This window comes from Bicyclus anynana, chromosome 5 (assembly GCF_947172395.1).
Source record: "Bicyclus anynana chromosome 5, ilBicAnyn1.1, whole genome shotgun sequence".
NCBI lineage: Eukaryota > Metazoa > Arthropoda > Insecta > Lepidoptera > Nymphalidae > Bicyclus > Bicyclus anynana.
The window spans coordinates 13,070,688-13,088,857 of NC_069087.1; the positions used below are offsets into that span (position 1 = coordinate 13,070,688).

Sequence of the window (18,170 nt, forward strand, 5' to 3'; positions counted from 1 at the left end):
AAGGGTTGATAGTGTATATCGATTTTCACGCGGACGAAGTCGCGGGCGTCCGCTAGTGTATAATAAAAACAACATCTAAAAAGAATCTATTCTTCAGCCGGAACAAGAAAACATCGATCGAGTAATCGAATATTATGTGTAAAGAGTCAGCGATGTGTTTGTTAGCCTGTGTAAAAATTACATTTCGTTTATTAATGCCAAACTCAGCCTCCCTCAAAAAACTACAGACAATTTTGTTGGTGACCAAAAAGACTTATATCGCATCCATACAAGCCCAATGAAAAAGACAGAGAAACGAGAGATAATTTATAATGTGACGAATGTTAACAAGGCGTCTATTTACTTCTCTGTCTACGGCAAGTACTCAATAGTCCAATAGCTCTTTCTAGTTTCTCCACGTCAACTGTCAGTCACATAGATCTATGTTCCTTGGTGAATACGGTGCGTGCAGCGCGGCGTGCCTTTTTTCTGCGAGTGCGAGGCGAGATAACTTTTGACAAGGTGAGGGAGCAGGAATTACTTTTCATGTGTAACTGTGAGTAGAATTGTCCTGTTTAATTCCACTGCCCAGTGAGCTTCCTTTGTCCTTAGAAGTCACCTGTGAAATTATCAAACCTATTTGCTAGCTATAACAGTTCAATGGCCGGGATTCCATAAATAAAGCTCCGCACGTGGTTGGAAGGCGGGGGGACAAGGCAGGGGGTAGAGAACAGGTATTTTTTAAAAAAACAAATACAAATACAGGCTTTTGTGTTTTTTTTTCAAGATTCATTTGAAGTCATGAGAAGATTCATTCTAAGTCTTGAACAAATTTCAGAATTGTTTCAGACAAAGAAAATAAGCTGTGCAGATATATCTGCTGTATAAAATGTTCTTTTATGTTTAAAATGTAGGATAAAAAGTATAATTTTATCAAATCCATCATCAAAATGATTTTATAAAGTTAGGTTAGGTTTTAAAAAATTAATTATCTTGGGTGAAAATCCTGACCAATTCAACACTTGAGCCAGGTGTCATTGAAATTTTATTGAGTATTTAATGAATTTAAAGAATACCTAGTGATATAATTTATTTCCTCGTGCCCTCAGCACACCAGACCCTTACCTGTCCGACCCTGCCATGGTCTGCTAAAAGTTATGGTTAATTATGATTGATTTTATAGATGTAACAGAGTTTCTAGTTGTGTAAAGAATTCTCTCTAATGCAACCTTCTACAGTGTAGGTTAGTTTAATTTGAGATTGGTAGTACACGAGGGGGCTAAAACATACCGGACTGCCTGTTGCCCAGTGGTTTCTGAATACAAGTGGTGGTTTTTGGAACACAAGTTGCCCAGTAGTTCTGGGTTAGGATGCTCAATAATTATATGTATGGAGTACCATCATTCAGACATAAAGACATCAAGCAGTGCAAGGAGCCACTTGAGACATTGGTGTTTGGAAGTCTAAGCAAGAGGCTTATGTCCAACTGTGGACATCTGTGAATCAAATAATTAATGATGATGATGATGAAAATCATAAACATTAACATTGTTTCAGATTATTATATATTTTTTTCTACAAGTTAGCCCTTAACTACAATCTCACCAGATGGTAAGTATGATGCAATCTAAGATGGAAGCAAGCTAACTTGTTAGGAGTAGGATGAAAATCCACACCCCTTTCGGTTTCTACATATCATACTGGAATGCTAAATCACTTGGCAGTATGTCTTTGCTGGTAGGGTGGATACTAACCACGGCTGAAGCCTCTTACCAGCCAAGACAATAGGAATTTATGAACTTACTACGAAACATCTGCAGTGTTATTTATAGGGGACAACATTAGGAGCTGCCTGCATTGTACATATACCACACTGAAGAAGAGGAGCAGACATCAGCAAGAATCTCTAGTGGGAGTTAAGAACTTTCTTCATTCTTCAGCACAACTTGCATTATCAGTTGTGGTGAAGAGTGAAGAAAGAATGAAGATTACCATACAACATGAGGAATATATGAACTTACTACTAAACATCTGCAGTGTTATTTATAGGGGACAACATTAGGGGTTCCCTGCATTGCACATATACCACACTGACGAAGAGGAGGAGACATCAGCAAGAATCTCGTGGGAGTTCAGATGTTTCTTCATTCTTCACCACAACTGTTGAATTGATTTTTTAAAAAGAGCAACTGGTGAGTTTCTTGCCGGTTTCTTCTCAGCAGAACCTGCCTTCCGAACCGGTGGTAGAATCTTTACAAATAGTCAAGTGACAAGTGTCAAAAGTGCTTGTAAACTGAGCCTACTTGAAATAAAAAAAAATAATAAATTGTGGTGAAGAGTGAAGAAAAAATGAAGATTACCACACAACATTAGGAATATATGAACTTTCTACTAAAAATCTGCAGTGTTATTTATAGGGGACAACATTAGGAGCTGTCTGCATTGTACATATACAACACTGAAGAAGAGGAGCAGACATCAGCAAGATTCTCTAGTGGGAATTCAGAACTTTCTTCATTCTTCACCACAACTGTTGCATTATCAGTTGTGGTGAAGAGTGAAAAAAGAATGAAGATTACCATACAACATTAGTAATATATGAACTTACTACTAAAGATCTGCAGTGTTATTTATATGGGACAACATTAAGAGCTGCCTGCATTGTACATATACCACACTTAAGAAGAGGAGCAGACATCAGCAAGAATCTCTAGTGGGAGTTCAGAACTTTCTTCATTCTTCACCACAACTGTTACATTATCAGTTGTGGTGAAGAGTGAAAAAAGAATGAAGATTACCATACAACATTAGGAATATATGAACTTACTACTAAACTTCTGCAGTGTTATTTATAGGGGACAACATTATTAGCTATCTGATTTATACATATACCACACTGAAGAAGAGGAGCAGACATCAGCAAAAATCTCTAGTGAGAGTTAAGAACTTTCTTCATTCTTCACCACAACTGTTGCATTATCAGTTGTGGTGAAGAATGAAGATAGTTCTGACTTTATGTTGAATGCTTATAACGCGAATTTGGTAGATATAGATGACAATGAAATAGAATATTTTGGCAATGCCTGTGTATCTGATCACGAATACGTTCCGAGTATTCATCATCAGATACACAGTCATGAAGTTGGAATATAGGCTACAGGTGAAGCTTTATGTTACTATTGCGTAAGCATGATGTTATATGTGTTTCAATGCCCTAATTTTTTAAATTATTTTGATTCTGTATGCACAAATTTTTGTTTTAAGTTACTAAATTTGTTATGTAAGCATGATGATAAATGTGTTTCAATGGCCTAGTTTTAAATTATTTAGATTCTGTATACATATAATTTTGTTGGTGGTCCAAATAGTAAATTAATCAATACTTATAAACCTATAAAATTAATAAATAAAGTGTACTTTTGTATATTTTGCATATAAAACAATGATTTTTAAATCTACTAAATAAAAATAAGTCGGGTTTTCCTTCCTGACGCTATAACTCCAGAACGCACGAACCGATTTCCACGGTTTTGCATTCGTTGGAAAGGTCTCGGACTCCGTGAGGTTTATAGCAAAGAAAATTAGGGGTAGGGTATGGATAGGGTAGGGTGGGGCTAGAGTAGGGGTAGTTGAAAGTTTACATCTACTTTCACGCGGACGAAGTCGCGGGCGTCCGCTAGTCTACTATATAAAAATAAATCGGGTTTTCCTTCCTGACGCTATAACTCCAGAACGCACGAATCGATTTCCACGGTTTTGCATTCGTTGGAAAGGTCTCGGGCTCCGTGAGGTTTATAGCAAAGAAAATTAGGGGTAGGGTATGGATAGGGTAGGGTGGGGCTAGAGTAGGGGTAGTTGAAAGTTTACATCTACTTTCACGCGGACGAAGTCGCGGGCGTCCGCTAGTACTGTATAAAATTATCATTGTTATTAACTAATACGTTATCAAAGGACATGTCCCAATTTTGTATGGAGGCTGGGCCTTTATTCCGTTTATCAACATAAAATATCAAAAAAAATACCGACCGAATTGAGAACCTCCTCCTTTTTGAAGTCGGTTAAAAATGAAAAAAAATTTGGAACTGGAACCCGTATTTTTTTAAATTAATTAAATAATATGTATTTTTTCATTAGCTGACAACATTAATTAAGATTTTTTATCATGGCTACATGCTATGCTTGTAATTCATACCCTGACAGATTGTCAGTGATCTTAATAATCTTCGCATCGTTCGTTTATCTATTGCTTCTCTAGTTCTCTGTCTACGATTTATTGTTTCTTTTTATCTTGTGTCATGAAATTTGACATTAATACATGACATTGACAGCGGATATTATTTCAATCTCAGGTGTATAAAATGGCTGTATAAAACACATTATCACACTTTTACTGTATTGTCTATGTTTAATTAATTTCTAGACAAGGGAGGGATGCATTGTATCTTTTATGCGTAAAAAATACTATCGACCTGCTTAAAAATTATAAATAACTAGCTGACGTCGCGCGGTCTTACCCGCGTTGTTCACGTTCTAGTGGGAATATGGGGCTTCAGCTTTATAATATTATAAATAATAAATAATAAAGGCCCATTTTGAGACATGTCCTTTACACTTGGACCATTTAAATAACGGGACCTGCCTCGCTAACCGTTAAGCTCTCTGGAAAAGATCAAAAATCTATGATCTAACGCGTAGAAACTGTTGCTATAGAATCGATGTTTCATTGTTGTAATCGTTTTCGACGTGTAAGAGCTCCCTAAAAATGCCGGTTTGTGCCTAATCTCTATACTCTTTTGAGTCATTGGCATACTCTTGTCAGATTCAATTGAAAACGGCAGATTAATTTAAAATCCACAATAAAGAACCTTGACTATTTCATAATCTTATGGCTGTGTAGATTTTCAAATCTCAACGACAGATGGTACTAGTCGCAAAACACGTCCGTTGCCAGACCGAATCGTAATACTGTGGTTGCGGGTTGCCACACACACACGAATCGTAAATCTTGGTCATAGACATGAAGTACATTAATTTATTATTTAATCTTTGGTCTGATTACTTCTTTGACGGATTCAACAAACAAAAACAACTGTCAGTTTCCTTCATTTGTTTTGACGTTAGTGGTTATTTAAAAATACTGTCAGTTGGTGTTTATTGTTGATTGTTTTAATCAAAGAACATGAACATGGAGAAAAAAGTAGAGAAAATAACTAAGAAAAGAAAACTCGAGGAACCAGGTGATATCGACAAACCCGTGCCTAAAAAACGCCTAACTACGAAAAAAAAAGATACTGGTGAAACATCCGCTACTCTACCGAAACCTAAGAGAAATATAGTGAAAAAGAGTGAACCAAAATCAAGAAGCGCTAAAAAAGAAAAAGAAACTTTTAATGAAAATGACTTCGAGAATCAAAATAAGGAAAACAAAGAGAGCGACGAATATAACAATTATTTGAATGAGGTTGACATGCTGTCTTATTTTGAAAAAATACCTCCTTTACTAGCCCAGAAATTTATCAGTCTACTGTCTGATGGATGCACACTACCGTTTATTGCGCGATATAGAAAAGAAGCTGTAAATCATTTAATGCCTGATCGGTAAGTGTCATCACGTTCAACAGCCAATTTTTTTTAAATGTCCAGCCAGCCCTCAGCCGGGCATCTCCTTATAGATGAGGGGATGTTGAGCTTAGACCCACTATGCTCCAATGTGCATTGGCAGACTTGGGACTTCAAGAAGCTTCAATCTGCGGATGGCATGCAGTGATGATTGTGTATGTATTAAGACTTTAGGTTTTGTCTCGTAGACCATAGACTACATTCTGGATTTTATGAATTTTTTGTTACTTGTATGTGCTGTTTGAGCCGTGATAGCCCAGTGGATATTACCTCTATGGGTGTGTGTTTAAATCCTGTCCTGGGCATGCTCATGCATTTTAAGAGATTAAATATCACGTGTCTCAGACTGTGAAGGAAAAACATTGTGAGGAAACCTGCATACCAGAGAATTTTCTTAATTCTCTGTGAGGTCTGCCAATCTGCATTGGGCCAGAGTGGTGGACTATTGGCTTAACCCCAATCAGCCTGAGAGGAGGCCAGAGCTCAGCAGTGAGCCAAATATGGGTTGATAGATGATAGACTGATGATGTATATTTATACACAAACATTAACTAATTAAATGATTTGAATATTAAATTCCAGACTTCAAGAACTATATGATAGCTACCAAAATGTTATTCAACTGAAAAAGAAAGTAAAATCTGTTTTGGAGACATTAAAGAAGTCAAATAAATTGACACCAGAAATTGAACAGAGTATTCTGAATGCGAAAAATTTATCAGAAGTGGATTTAGTGGTAAGATTATAATTTTCAATCTAATACTACAGAGAGCTGCACAGTGCTGTAGGTAAGTAGTTACCTGCTTCGTGCAAAGTTCTGAAATGATTTAGACACCCTTACACAGTTGTTCCGTGCTCTTATTCTTTGGATCCTCAGACCAATTATTGTATGGGACCTGCCTCACTAGACTTTACTTTTCTGTCAAAGTATATGATCAATGATCTAATGTGAAACTAAAAATTGTTTCATAGTTGTAATTGTGTTTTGTTTTAGTATAGTCCGTTAAAATCTCATTCCCTGTCATTGGCTGAGAGAGCTCGCAACTTGGGCCTAGAGTCACATGCAGTCAATGCACTGAATGGAGGATTTGTAGATGTCAAAAAACTGTGTGATAGCTCTGTAGAAGAGTTGGCCAGTTTTGATAAAGTTGAAGCTCATTTGACACATCTAATAGCAGACATTATTTATAAAGACACAAGAGTTCTTCAACAAATGAGGACGTTGTAAGTATAATTTATTGTAACTGATTCCAAAATTAAGGGAAATAAATTAAAGCCTACCTAAATTCCACCCATACCAAGTGTAAATAAATCATGTCTTAAGTATTTAGTGTGAGAATTTCTTGTTAATTAAACTAAAATAACTTTTAAATAAAAATCAAATAGATATTGGTGTTTTCTCAAGTCAAACAAACATTTTAAATATTTTGTCTATCTTTGAAATCTGGGACCGCTAAAATGATTTTAATAGAACTTTCACTGCTTCAATTGAAAGTCCTATTACCCATAGAAGTGGTTATTAGGCACAGGTGTATATAGGGGGTCACAGGTGTATATAGAGGGGCTCAGGTCCATTCTAAAATGGACCTGTGCCCATCCTTGGATTCTGGGCTACCAATATGGAATGATACTAATAATAGACTTGATGTTAGGAGCCAGGCCCATCCTAGATATGCCAATGTTATTGGGAAACATTAAAAAATACTACACTAGGATGCCACTGTTTATATTACTTACAAGTACACAAAATACACACAAACAAAGTCACAACTACCAGCTTGTTTATTCTGAGTTTCAAAATGTATATTACAGAAAAGAAGAGACCAGATTTATTTTACAAAGCAGCAGAACAAAAAGTTCTACAAAGGAGAAACCACAGAATGACAATAAAAAGCCTGACACGAAGACGGATCCTGAGACATACAAACTGTACTTTGAATGGAAGTGTCCTGTGAACTTTGTGAAATGTTATCAAACACTAGCAGTTAACAGGGGCGAAGATGAAAAGATACTTTCAGTGAAAGTTGTTGTGCCTGATTGGTTTTATAACAAGCTTGAAAGGTAAAGTTATCGTTTAAAGGTTAGTACAAGTTGTTAAAATATTCACCACATAACTATGTCTTTGATAACCCAGTGGATATGACCTCTGCCTCCAAATCCAGAGGGTGTGGGTTTGAATCTGGTCCGGGACATGTGCCTCCAACTTGTCAGTTATGTGCATTTTAAGAAATTAAATATCACGTGTCTCAAACAGTGAAAGAAAAACATTGTGAGGAAACCTGCATACCAGAGAAAAATTAAAATTCTGAGGGTAGGGTAGGGCTAGTTCAAAGTTTACATCAAGTTTCACGCGGACGAAGTTCTGTGACCAATTTCCCATTTCCCATTTCCCTTGAACTAGTCTGTTTTGGAAAGACTGTTTTAGGAACGACAATAGTTTAACAAAGCGGGGATCGAACTACCACCCCTCGGTGATGAATCTGACTGCTTTTACGGTTGAGCTATTGAGGCTCTAATCTATACTAATATTATAAATGCGAAAGTAACTCTGTCTGTCTGTTACCTTTTCACGGCTAAACGGCTGAACTGATCAAGATGAATCTTGGTATGATCGTAAATGGGACGTTGGAGCAAAACATAGGGTACTTTTTGACCCTAAAATAAAAATAGAAGGGTATGAAATAGTGGTTGAAAGTTTGTATGGAAAGTCCTCCATTTTTAGAGTTACTCTTTTGATTTTTCATCCTACTTATATTATAAACGCGAAAGATTGTATGGATGTTTGTTACTCTTGAACGCCGAAACTACTTAACCGATTTAGTTGAAATATGGAATGGAAATAGATATGGTTAACACTTAAGTTACTTTTTATCCCAGAAAAGTCCACGGTTCCCGAGGGATTTGTGAAAAACTAAATTTCACGCGGACAAAGTCGCTAGTATTATATATAGCCAACACACAGTTTTCCAGTGTCAATATTTTATAGGTATTGCCTAACACTTTGGAAAAGCAAACACTGGGTGTGCAAAGGTCTGGGCGACGCGTACAACAGGCTAATCAAACCGTGGCTCTCGAGGAAGGTCCGAGCCGATCTCACCAATGCCGCTCAGAAAGAGGCCGTCAAAACGTTCACCACTAACTTGGAGAAGTATTTACTTACTGAACCTGTCAAGAATAGGCCGATAGCTGGCTTGGACCCTGGATTCAAAGCTGGGTGTAAGGTACTTAATTTATTTCTTTTGTTATAATAATACAATTGTTACTCCTATTTAATTAATTACTTATACTTATATTAATTTACTCAGTTATACTTATATTATTTACTAGCGGACGCCCGCGACTTCGTCCGCGTGAAAGTAGATGTAAACTTTTAAGTACCCCTATCCTGCCCTACCCTACTCCTTCCCAACGCTACCCTACCCTTCCCCTACCCTAGTCCCTACCCCTACCCCTACCCTACCTATTAAGGCTGCACACGCGACGAAAGCTTAAAAAGAGTAACTCCCGTTTTTCCAACATTTCCCTTCACTGCTCTGCTCCTATTAATCGTAGCGTATGAAAAGTATACTATAACCTGCCCAGGAGTATGAAGAATAATTGTACCAAGTTTCGTTAAAATCCGTCCAGTAGTTTTTGTTTCTATAAAGAACATACAGACAGACAGACAAAAATTTTACTGATTGCATTTTTGGCATCAGTATCGATCACTAATCACCCCCTGATAGTTATTTTGGAAATATATTTCATGTACAGAATTGACCTCTCTACAGATTTATTATAAGTATAGACTAGCGGACACCCGCGACTTTGTTCGCGTGAAACTCGATGTAAACATTCAACTACCCCTACCCTACCCCTACGCTACCCGTACCCTACACCGCTACCATAGCCCTACCCTACCCCTACCCTATCATTACCCTACCCTACCCCTAACCTAACCCTACCCTATCCTTACCATACCCCTACCCTACCCCGCGACGGCGACGGAAGCTTAAAAAATGGAGTAACTTCTCCCGTTTTCCCAACATTTCCCTTCACTGCTCTGCTCCTATTGATCATAGCGTGATGAAAAGTATACTATAACCTGCCCAGGAGTATGAAGAATAATTGTAGCAAGTTTCGTTAAAATCCGTCGAGTAGTTTTTGTTTCTATAAAGAACATACAGACTGACAGACAGACAGACAAAAATTTTACTGATTGCATTTTTGGCATCAGTATCGACCACTAATCACCCACTGATAGTTATTTTGGAGATATATTTCATGTACGGAATTGACCTCTCTACAGATTTATTATAAGTATAGATGTGCGCTTGACTTTGTATTTCAATAATTCTGTTTTTTTTACTCTTATACTTGATCCAACTTGAACTGAACAAAAATTGGACGACTTTAGTATGAACTATAAAAGGTAAAGATAAAATAAAAAATGAGTATGGGAAAAAACTTTATGATCTGGTTAGTAACAACTTTTAATAACCTCGTTATTGGGTTACAAGTTGGGAGGAGGGGAGTTTACCAAAGTTGTTACTAACCAGTTTTATCAGTAACAAGGTTATTAACAGTTATTACTAACCAGCTGTTTTTTTTTTACTGTTGCTTAATTAATTAAAGTTATACATCTTAACAGCCACAATGTCCTACAAATTGCGTTGTACATTATCTCGTTCTGACGCTCGGAAATTTTAATTACGTGGTAACTCTGTTTGCTACGAGAATCGAGAATTTTCGTAAATAAAAATAACTTAATAGTAATCAATTGCTAGTACTATTTAATCTTATAAAATAAAGTGTTCTTATATAAAAAAATCATATATAGTAAAGGTTTATGGTTTTCAGGTAGGTGTCATAGATGCCACGGGTGCAAAGTTAGAGGCTTGCAACATCTACCCTCACTTCCACAGCGACAATGATCCCGCGGCTAGCCAACTGACTAATCTACTATCGAAACACAGGTACTTTCGCTTTAACTCGGCTTTATCTACTAATGTGGAAATGATATTCGGGAATACATTTTTTCCTAAATAGATTATGGGATATCTTTACCTTATTATCAAACTGTCCTTTGCCACGTCTTTTTGTTTTATTAGTGATAAACTCATAGTCCACGAACGGATTTACAGGCAGTTTTCACTAAGAGTGATTCTTGATATGGTTTAGGTATATAATTAATATAAAATGATGATCGTTGGATGTGTCGGAAAAGTCTAATCATAAAAATATGGTGTTAATTTAATCTACAAACATAATTTATTGTAAAGATTAAAAAAAGACTTTCATTTAAGATTGTACCTGCACAGATGACTGCCATTTTGTTTCAACTTACTTGCCGGGATACTATACAATCGTTTGAGTCTACTTTTATGTCTGTTTATAGAGTGGAACTGATCGGGCTAGGCAACGGCACGGCGTGTCGGCAAACTGAATCGTGGTTGAAAAAACATCACATATCTGACAAAATTCCGGTCATCATAGTGCCTGAACAAGGTGCATCCATTTACTCTATCAGTAAAGAAGCTCAAAAGGTATGCGTAAAAACTTGAAATTTTGGAAAATCATTTACAGTTTAATTTATTTAGCGGATGTAAACTCTCATCCCCTATTTCACCCTCTTCTATAAAACATAAGATACGGACAGACAGACACAAAAAATCTAAAAAAAATATTTTTGGCTTCAGTATCGATTATACAGGGTGCTCGGGAGTATTCCATGACTTCAAGGTGTTGACGAGTCGACTTATAGGAGCCAAACTGCATAGCTAATATTTTTTTAACTAAAATAACTTTTATGTTTTCATACAAAATAATTCAAACAATTGCGACTATCCATGTAACAGACGCCTTTATCTATCCTTGCATTTTAAAATACGTAAAACTTGGTTACGTCATAACTATAGGGAACTAATATAGGACACATTTTAAGATCTATTTTCAAAAAAAAATATTATTTACCCCGAAAATATTAATTTTAGAACACATGTTCCTTGAACATTTTTAATTAATTTTCAGTAAAGAATATAACCACAAAGTTATGGGAAATAGTCCTGAGCATCCTGTATAATGCCCTCCAATTACAATTTTCAAAATATCATCAATGTACAGAATTTGACCTGTTAAAGTTTTATTATAAGTTTAGATATACAGTTTTTTTTAACCGACTTCCAAAAAGGAGGAGGTTCTACGTTCGGCTATATGTATGTTTTTTTTTTTTTTTATGTATGTTTGAATCAAAGATCATAAATCATAAATCATAATGCTGATTTTCTGATTGGCTTAAACAGTCTCACATCACACTGCCATACATAAGTTACAAGAGTAAAAGTTGGTGTCTTTTGGTTTGTGCATATGGTTTTTACTTCACGTCTAAATTACTAAACCGGTTTGGCTAAATGTAGATAGAACCTGCACCTGGAATAACACAGGCAATCCCGGAAAAAAATTATGAAAAGCAGAATTTCACCCGATAATGAAAAAATTCAAGATCTTACTCATAATAACATTTAGTTTTAAATTACTTGCATATATTTTTTCAGGAACACCCAAACATGGACCCTAATTTAATATCAGCTCTATCGATTGCTAGAAGAGTGTTGGATCCTTTAGGAGAACTAATAAAGGTGAGCATAATAAAATCATTTTTGAGAGATTATACAGAATAATGGATAATTATTGAGAACATTCAAATCGCATGTAATCTCCCATTTACTTTTACATTGCATATAATCTCCCATTTATTATTCAAATCTCACTCGGGATTTCAGTCAAATACATTGTACATAAATCCCAAAGGCAATAATACTAGCAGACGCCGCGTGGTTTCACCCGTGTGGTTCCCGTTACCGTAGGAATATGGGGATAATATATAGCCTACAGCCTTCCTTGATAAATGGGCTATCTAACACTGAAAGAGTTTTTAAAATCGGACCAGTAGTTCCAGAGATTAACGCGTTCAATCAAACAAACAAACAAACTCTTCAGCTTTGTAATATTAGTATAGATTGCAATAGCAACAACATAATGTGTCTGCTTTCATAAGATTTATTAATATTTCAGTTGTATTTATGTAAAAACTGTACACTCACTAGTGGCCCAAAATAATGAAAAATATCTCATGACAAGAGAAAGACATTGTCGACCAATAGCATCGGAATCGAAAATATCGCTGTCTCTTACGTCCCATCGCAATAAATATTATATAGTTTGATTACTATTTTAGGTCGAGCCGAAGAATTTGGGCGTAGGCCTTTATCAACATGACATTCCGCCGAAAATGCTGGAAACAGCTTTAGATGGTACCGTGGAGAAAGTTGTCAGTCTGGTCGGGGTAGATCTCAATACTGCGTCACAGGCTATGTTAAGGTAAAGTAAGTTGAGTTGCGTTTGTTGTAGGCTCTTCTCAAGGCGCGTTTGGAACCCTCGTAACTTTAATTTTAAGTTTTCGACTATAATTACCACCATTCATTTAAATTACATTATGACATAACTTGACGTTTCAAAAGTGCTTGTAAACTAAGCCTCATTGAAATAAATGATTGATTTTGATTTTGAAAGCATTGCTTTATTTGTTGATCAATTAATAAATTCCATTTTCAGTTATTATTGAATTTAATTTATTGCAATTAGCAAACTGTTTTATTTACATTATTATCTTGCACTATTAAATTTGATAAGACAAACAAACAAAACAGGGCACCTATTCTTGCTACAGTTTTAGTCAGGCCAAAATTTGTAAGCAAGTTATGCACGCCATTGGCGATCAATTATTCTCACGTTTTTTCAGCACTCACGACTATAATTGATCGTGTATTGGTCGCTACGTGCATGACGGCTCGACTTATGAAACGTCTCCCCTGCCGTTTGCGCTGCAGAAACGTGAGAATAGTTAATCGTCAATGGCTGACTTAATAGAGATATTTTGGCGGCATGCTTCTCACATGGACATTCTCAGTTAGTTAAAAACAGAATTAAAAACGAAAATAAATTACTTTTTTTTAATCAGTACTATTAGTTAGTAAACACCAATAAGCTTTAAACAATTGGGAATATTTAAAAAAAAAAGTAAATAACAAAATATCAATTAATTTTTAGGCGTATTTCCGGATTAAACGAGGGCCGTGCGAAGAAAATAATGGCGTATCGTCAAGAAAATGGCGGATTTAAATCCAGAGCGGAGATAATGAAAGTGGCGGGCATCGGGAAGATCACGTACCAGCAGTGCGCCGGCTTCCTCAAGGTGTTGGGTGGGCCGGAGCCGTTGGACACCACCATCATACATCCGGAGAGTTATACTGTTGCTAAGTCGTAAGTATACACTGCTAGGTTCACCGTCTGTCTCCGACGGTTATCAGTCCAATACAAGTAACCCCTTAACAATATTAAAAATGACCTCAAACCACTACAGACTAGCGAAAAAAGTAAGCCACTCTGACAGTTATTCCAATACAAGAAACCCCTTAACAGTATTTAAAATGACCTTAATCTACTACAATAGCGAAAATAGTAAGCCGCCCCCGACAGTTATTAATTCAATACAAGAAACCTTAACAGTACCTTAACAGTATTAAAAATATCCTCAAGCTACTACACACCAGCGAAAATAGTAAGCTGCCCCGACAGTTATTAGTCCAATACAAGAAACCCCTTAACAGTATTTAAAATGACCTTAATCTACTACAATAGCGAAAATAGTAAGCCGCCCCCGACAGTTATTAGTTCAATACAAGAAACCCCTTAACAGTATTAAAAATATCCTCAAGCTACTACACACTAGCGAAAATAGTAAGCCGCCCCGACAGTTATTAGTCCAATACAGGAAACCCCCTAACAGTATTAAAAATGTCCTCAAGCTTCTACACACTAGAGAAAATAGCAAGCCGCCCCGACGGTTATTAGTCCAATAAAAGAAACCCCTTAACAATATTAAAGATGTCCTCAAACTGCTACACCCTAGCGAGAAAAATAAACATCCTGTTTAATTCTCATTTTTAAGTATGAAGTCATTGAACTGTGACCTATTTTAGCCTTATCGCGGCGAATAGCTAGTTGTTTGAAAATACAGGATGTTTTAAAATCGATTTTTGAAAATTTGTAACTATCGTAATTGCTTAAATTGTATTTTGTTTTTTTTTATAATGACAATCATCATCAACCTATATTCGGCTCACTGCTGAGCTCGAGTCTCCTCTCAGAATGAGAGGGGTTAGGCCAATAGTCCACCACGCTGGCCCAATGCGGATTGGCAGACTTCACACACGCAGAGAATGAAGATAATTCTCTGGTATGCAGGTTTCCTCACGATGTTTTCCTTCACCGATTGAGACACGTGATATTTTAATTTCTTAAAATGCACACAACTGAAAAGTTGGAGGTTCATGCCCCGGACCGGATTCGAACCCACACCCTCCGGAATCGGAGGCAGAGGTCATATTCACTGGGCTATCACTGCTCTAATAATAATGACAATAAGTACATGTATAATTAACTTATTTGGATCAATTGGTATTTTTAAATATTATATGTTTTTTGTATGTTTATAAAGTAAATACAGCAATTTAGACTATTACGGATGTAAAATCTACTATTTTTTGGTATAAATAACTATAATGAATACCTGTGACGCTTATGCTAGATCGCATGGTCAACTGTACAATGCCAAAAAAGCGAACTTATGATTTTCATAACGAGTAAATTATCGGCTGAAATATATGTTCTCTGATATACGGTATGTGAAACTTCCATTCAACCTGTAGTAGTAGCAACAGGGGCATGCACTTCATAGATGCATAAACACAATGCATAGCCTGATGATTCATTATGTACCTTTAGTAAAGGAGGAGGAATTTTCCATTTTGTACCTAAAGTGCATACCCTAGCTAAAATTCTTATGCACGCCACTGAGTAGCAATACATTGTGTCGTAATAATTTTATAGATTTGCCAAAAAAATTGGCGTCAACATAAAGGAGCTGAACCAACCACAGTTTCCCCGACAAGTCGAAATGAAGACATACAACATCGACTTATCGACTATGAGCAAAGACCTGGACGTCGACGTCAGTACTCTGGAGCTCATTGTAAATGCATTCAAACAAAAAGCGTACGAGGACAACATGATCACCTTCTGCCGGCCCGTTTATTCTATGACGGTGCAGAATAGCGAGCAGTTGGAGAAAGGGATGTCGTTGACAGGTAATGTTTGTTTTCATTTCTCATACTCGGAAAGTAGTTTATTTATTTACTAGCGGGCGCCCGTGACTTCGTCCACGTGGAATTCAGTTTTTCACAAATCCAACGGGAACCATGGATTTTTCCGGGATAAAAAGTAGCCTATGTGTTAATCCTAAGTAAAATCTATTTTGATTCCAAATTTCAACCAAATCGCCGCAAAATTTTCAAAGTTTCATACAAACTTCCATCCCCTATTTTATTCCCTTGGGGGTAGAATGATCATAATCCTTTCTTAGCGGATGTCTACGTCATAACATCTACCTGTATGTTAAATTTCCGCCCGATCCGTCCAGTGGTTTGGGCAGTGCGTTGATAGATCAATATGTCACCTTTAAGTTTAATTTATATATTTAGATTTTATTTTATTATTTTGTTTTATTATTCTTCATATTAAAAGTTAGACTAACCATGATGCAACACAAACCACAGTTGGTTTTACTGTGCACTGGTATATTTTATCTCTCATTTATTTATTTCTCCTTTTTTTGAAAATTTTTAACAATGTTATACATAAAATATACAAAACACTTTTAAAAACTTATAAAAAAAATCAACCCTCCCGCTGCGGGACATGTGAGTCTGTGCACTGGTTATTATTACATATACAATTTACTGACACGAGTTTGTTTAAAATTAGTATAGATATTAAATGGACATTGGAGCAGAAATACTTACTGTTTTAGTATTAAAATACTTTTAATCCCTGAAAATTTTATGGTTCCCATAGTATAAAAGGGCTGTGACATATAGTGGATATTATGCCACTACCTCTATACCTCTGCCTAAGATTCCGGAGGGTGTAGGTTCGAATCCGGTCCGAGGCATGCAACTCCAACTTTTCAGTTATGTGCATTTAAAGAAGTTAAATATCACGTGTCTCTAACGGTGAAGGAAAAACATAGTGAGGAAACCTGCATACCAGAGAATTTTCTTAATTCTCTAGTTGTGTGAAGTCTGCCAATCCGGGGCCAGCGTGATGGTATATTATCCTAACCGCTCTCATTCTGAGAGGAGACTCATGCTCAACAGTGAGCTGAATACGTGTTGATAATGATGATAGTATAAAAAAAATTAAATGTTTAAATTGTAGGTGTGGTACGAAACGTAGTCCCCTTCGGCTGTTTCGTTGACTGCGGCGTAGGCGACAACGGCCTCATCCACACGAAAAACTTGGGCAACGCTAACCTGAAGCTGGGCGACAGGGTTGCTGTCACGGTCATCTCCACCCCTAGACCGAAGAAATTACAACTGAAACTGGACAAAATACTTGACTGATACTGTGACTGTGATAATCACTTGTAACTGTATTTTTTCATTATATTGTGTTTTATTAATTATAAAGAATTGTCAATGTAGGTTAACTACGTTAAATGAAAAGAAAGTTTTTCTGAAATACAAAAAAAAAACAAAATTCATTTATTTCAAGGAAAGAATGATGATTTTGAAAAAGTTTTTAAAATTAAGGCTTTTACAAGCACTTGTGAAACGTCAAGTTTGACTATTTCTAACCAGAGGGCCTAGTGGCAGTTTGATACTGTTACCGTCACGTAACGTAAACGCGACTTTCTAAGGAATTGAAACAGCGCCATCTAGTGGCACTACTGCACAACTGTTTCAATTTCATATAAATTTACGTAAACGTCAACGTGATATAACTGTAACTGGACAAAATACTTGACTGATACTGTGATAATCACTTGTAAGTGTATTTTTTCATGTTGTTGTGTTTTATTAATTATAATGAATAACGCATTGTCAATGTAGCTTAACTACGTTAAAATAAAATGTGTTTAAAAAAAAAAGGTTTTTTTTTTCATAAAATTATTTTGAAATACAAAAAAGAAACTTATTTCAAGAAAAGAATGATGATTTTAAAAGAGCTTTATAATGTATTGTCAATGTAGGTTAACTACTTAAAATAAAATGTGATTTAAAAAATGTCTTTTTTTCAGTAAATGCTTCTGAAATGCAAAAAAAAAAATAATTTATTTAAATTAGGCTTAGGTTACAAGCAATGTGTGAAATGTCAAGTTTGACTATTTGTCGGTACTCTTTAACCGGTTCGGAAGGAGGGAGATTCTGCTGAGAAGAGCTGGCAATAATCTCATCAGTACAGTGGCTCTTTTATAAAATTACTAGCTGACCTGGTCAAGCTTCGCTTTAATTTATGTGCACTTCTTCCTTAACCCTACTCTTCACTCCCCTACCCCTAACTAGTAGTAGAGGTAGGCCCTACCTTACCCCTACCTTACCCCTACCCCTTGACTCTCAAAAGTTTGTATGGGAAATAGAAAAGAGTTGCTTTTATGGGATTCCCGGCAATTGTTCTAATTTATCTCACCTATT

General features: G+C 36.2%; 1 protein-coding gene across 4 annotated transcripts; it reads left to right on the plus strand.

Moving 5' to 3' along the window:
- The first annotated feature begins 418 nt into the window (after positions 1-418).
- Positions 419-17,626, plus strand: LOC112053081 (S1 RNA-binding domain-containing protein 1). 4 transcript variants are annotated; one of them, XM_052881615.1, is made up of 15 exons: positions 511-535; positions 1,812-1,888; positions 5,156-5,577; positions 6,181-6,334; positions 6,593-6,822; positions 7,411-7,659; positions 8,585-8,819; positions 10,438-10,553; positions 10,976-11,123; positions 12,132-12,215; positions 12,815-12,957; positions 13,687-13,899; positions 15,529-15,785; positions 16,915-17,076; positions 17,484-17,626. In XM_052881615.1, the coding sequence occupies exons 1-15, from the start codon at positions 526-528 to the stop codon at positions 17,504-17,506; spliced, it is 2,523 nt and encodes an 840-aa protein (XP_052737575.1). In that variant the 5' UTR covers positions 511-525; the 3' UTR covers positions 17,507-17,626. The 4 variants fall into 4 exon arrangements, with proteins under 4 accessions (XP_052737578.1, XP_052737575.1, XP_052737574.1 ...); XM_052881614.1 differs by having other exon boundaries at positions 16,915-17,626; XM_052881618.1 differs by lacking the exons at positions 511-535; positions 1,812-1,888 and adding an exon at positions 419-501 and having other exon boundaries at positions 16,915-17,626.
- Positions 17,627-18,170: the final 544 nt, after the last annotated feature.

Bases quoted from the DNA above. Each gene is read 5' to 3' on its own strand.
- LOC112053081 (XM_052881614.1), top strand. The intron at 6,335-6,592 runs GTAAGATTATAA...GTTTTGTTTTAG, and splicing joins TATCAGAAGTGGATTTAGTG to TATAGTCCGTTAAAATCTCA. The intron at 13,900-15,528 runs GTAAGTATACAC...ATAATTTTATAG, and splicing joins AGTTATACTGTTGCTAAGTC to ATTTGCCAAAAAAATTGGCG.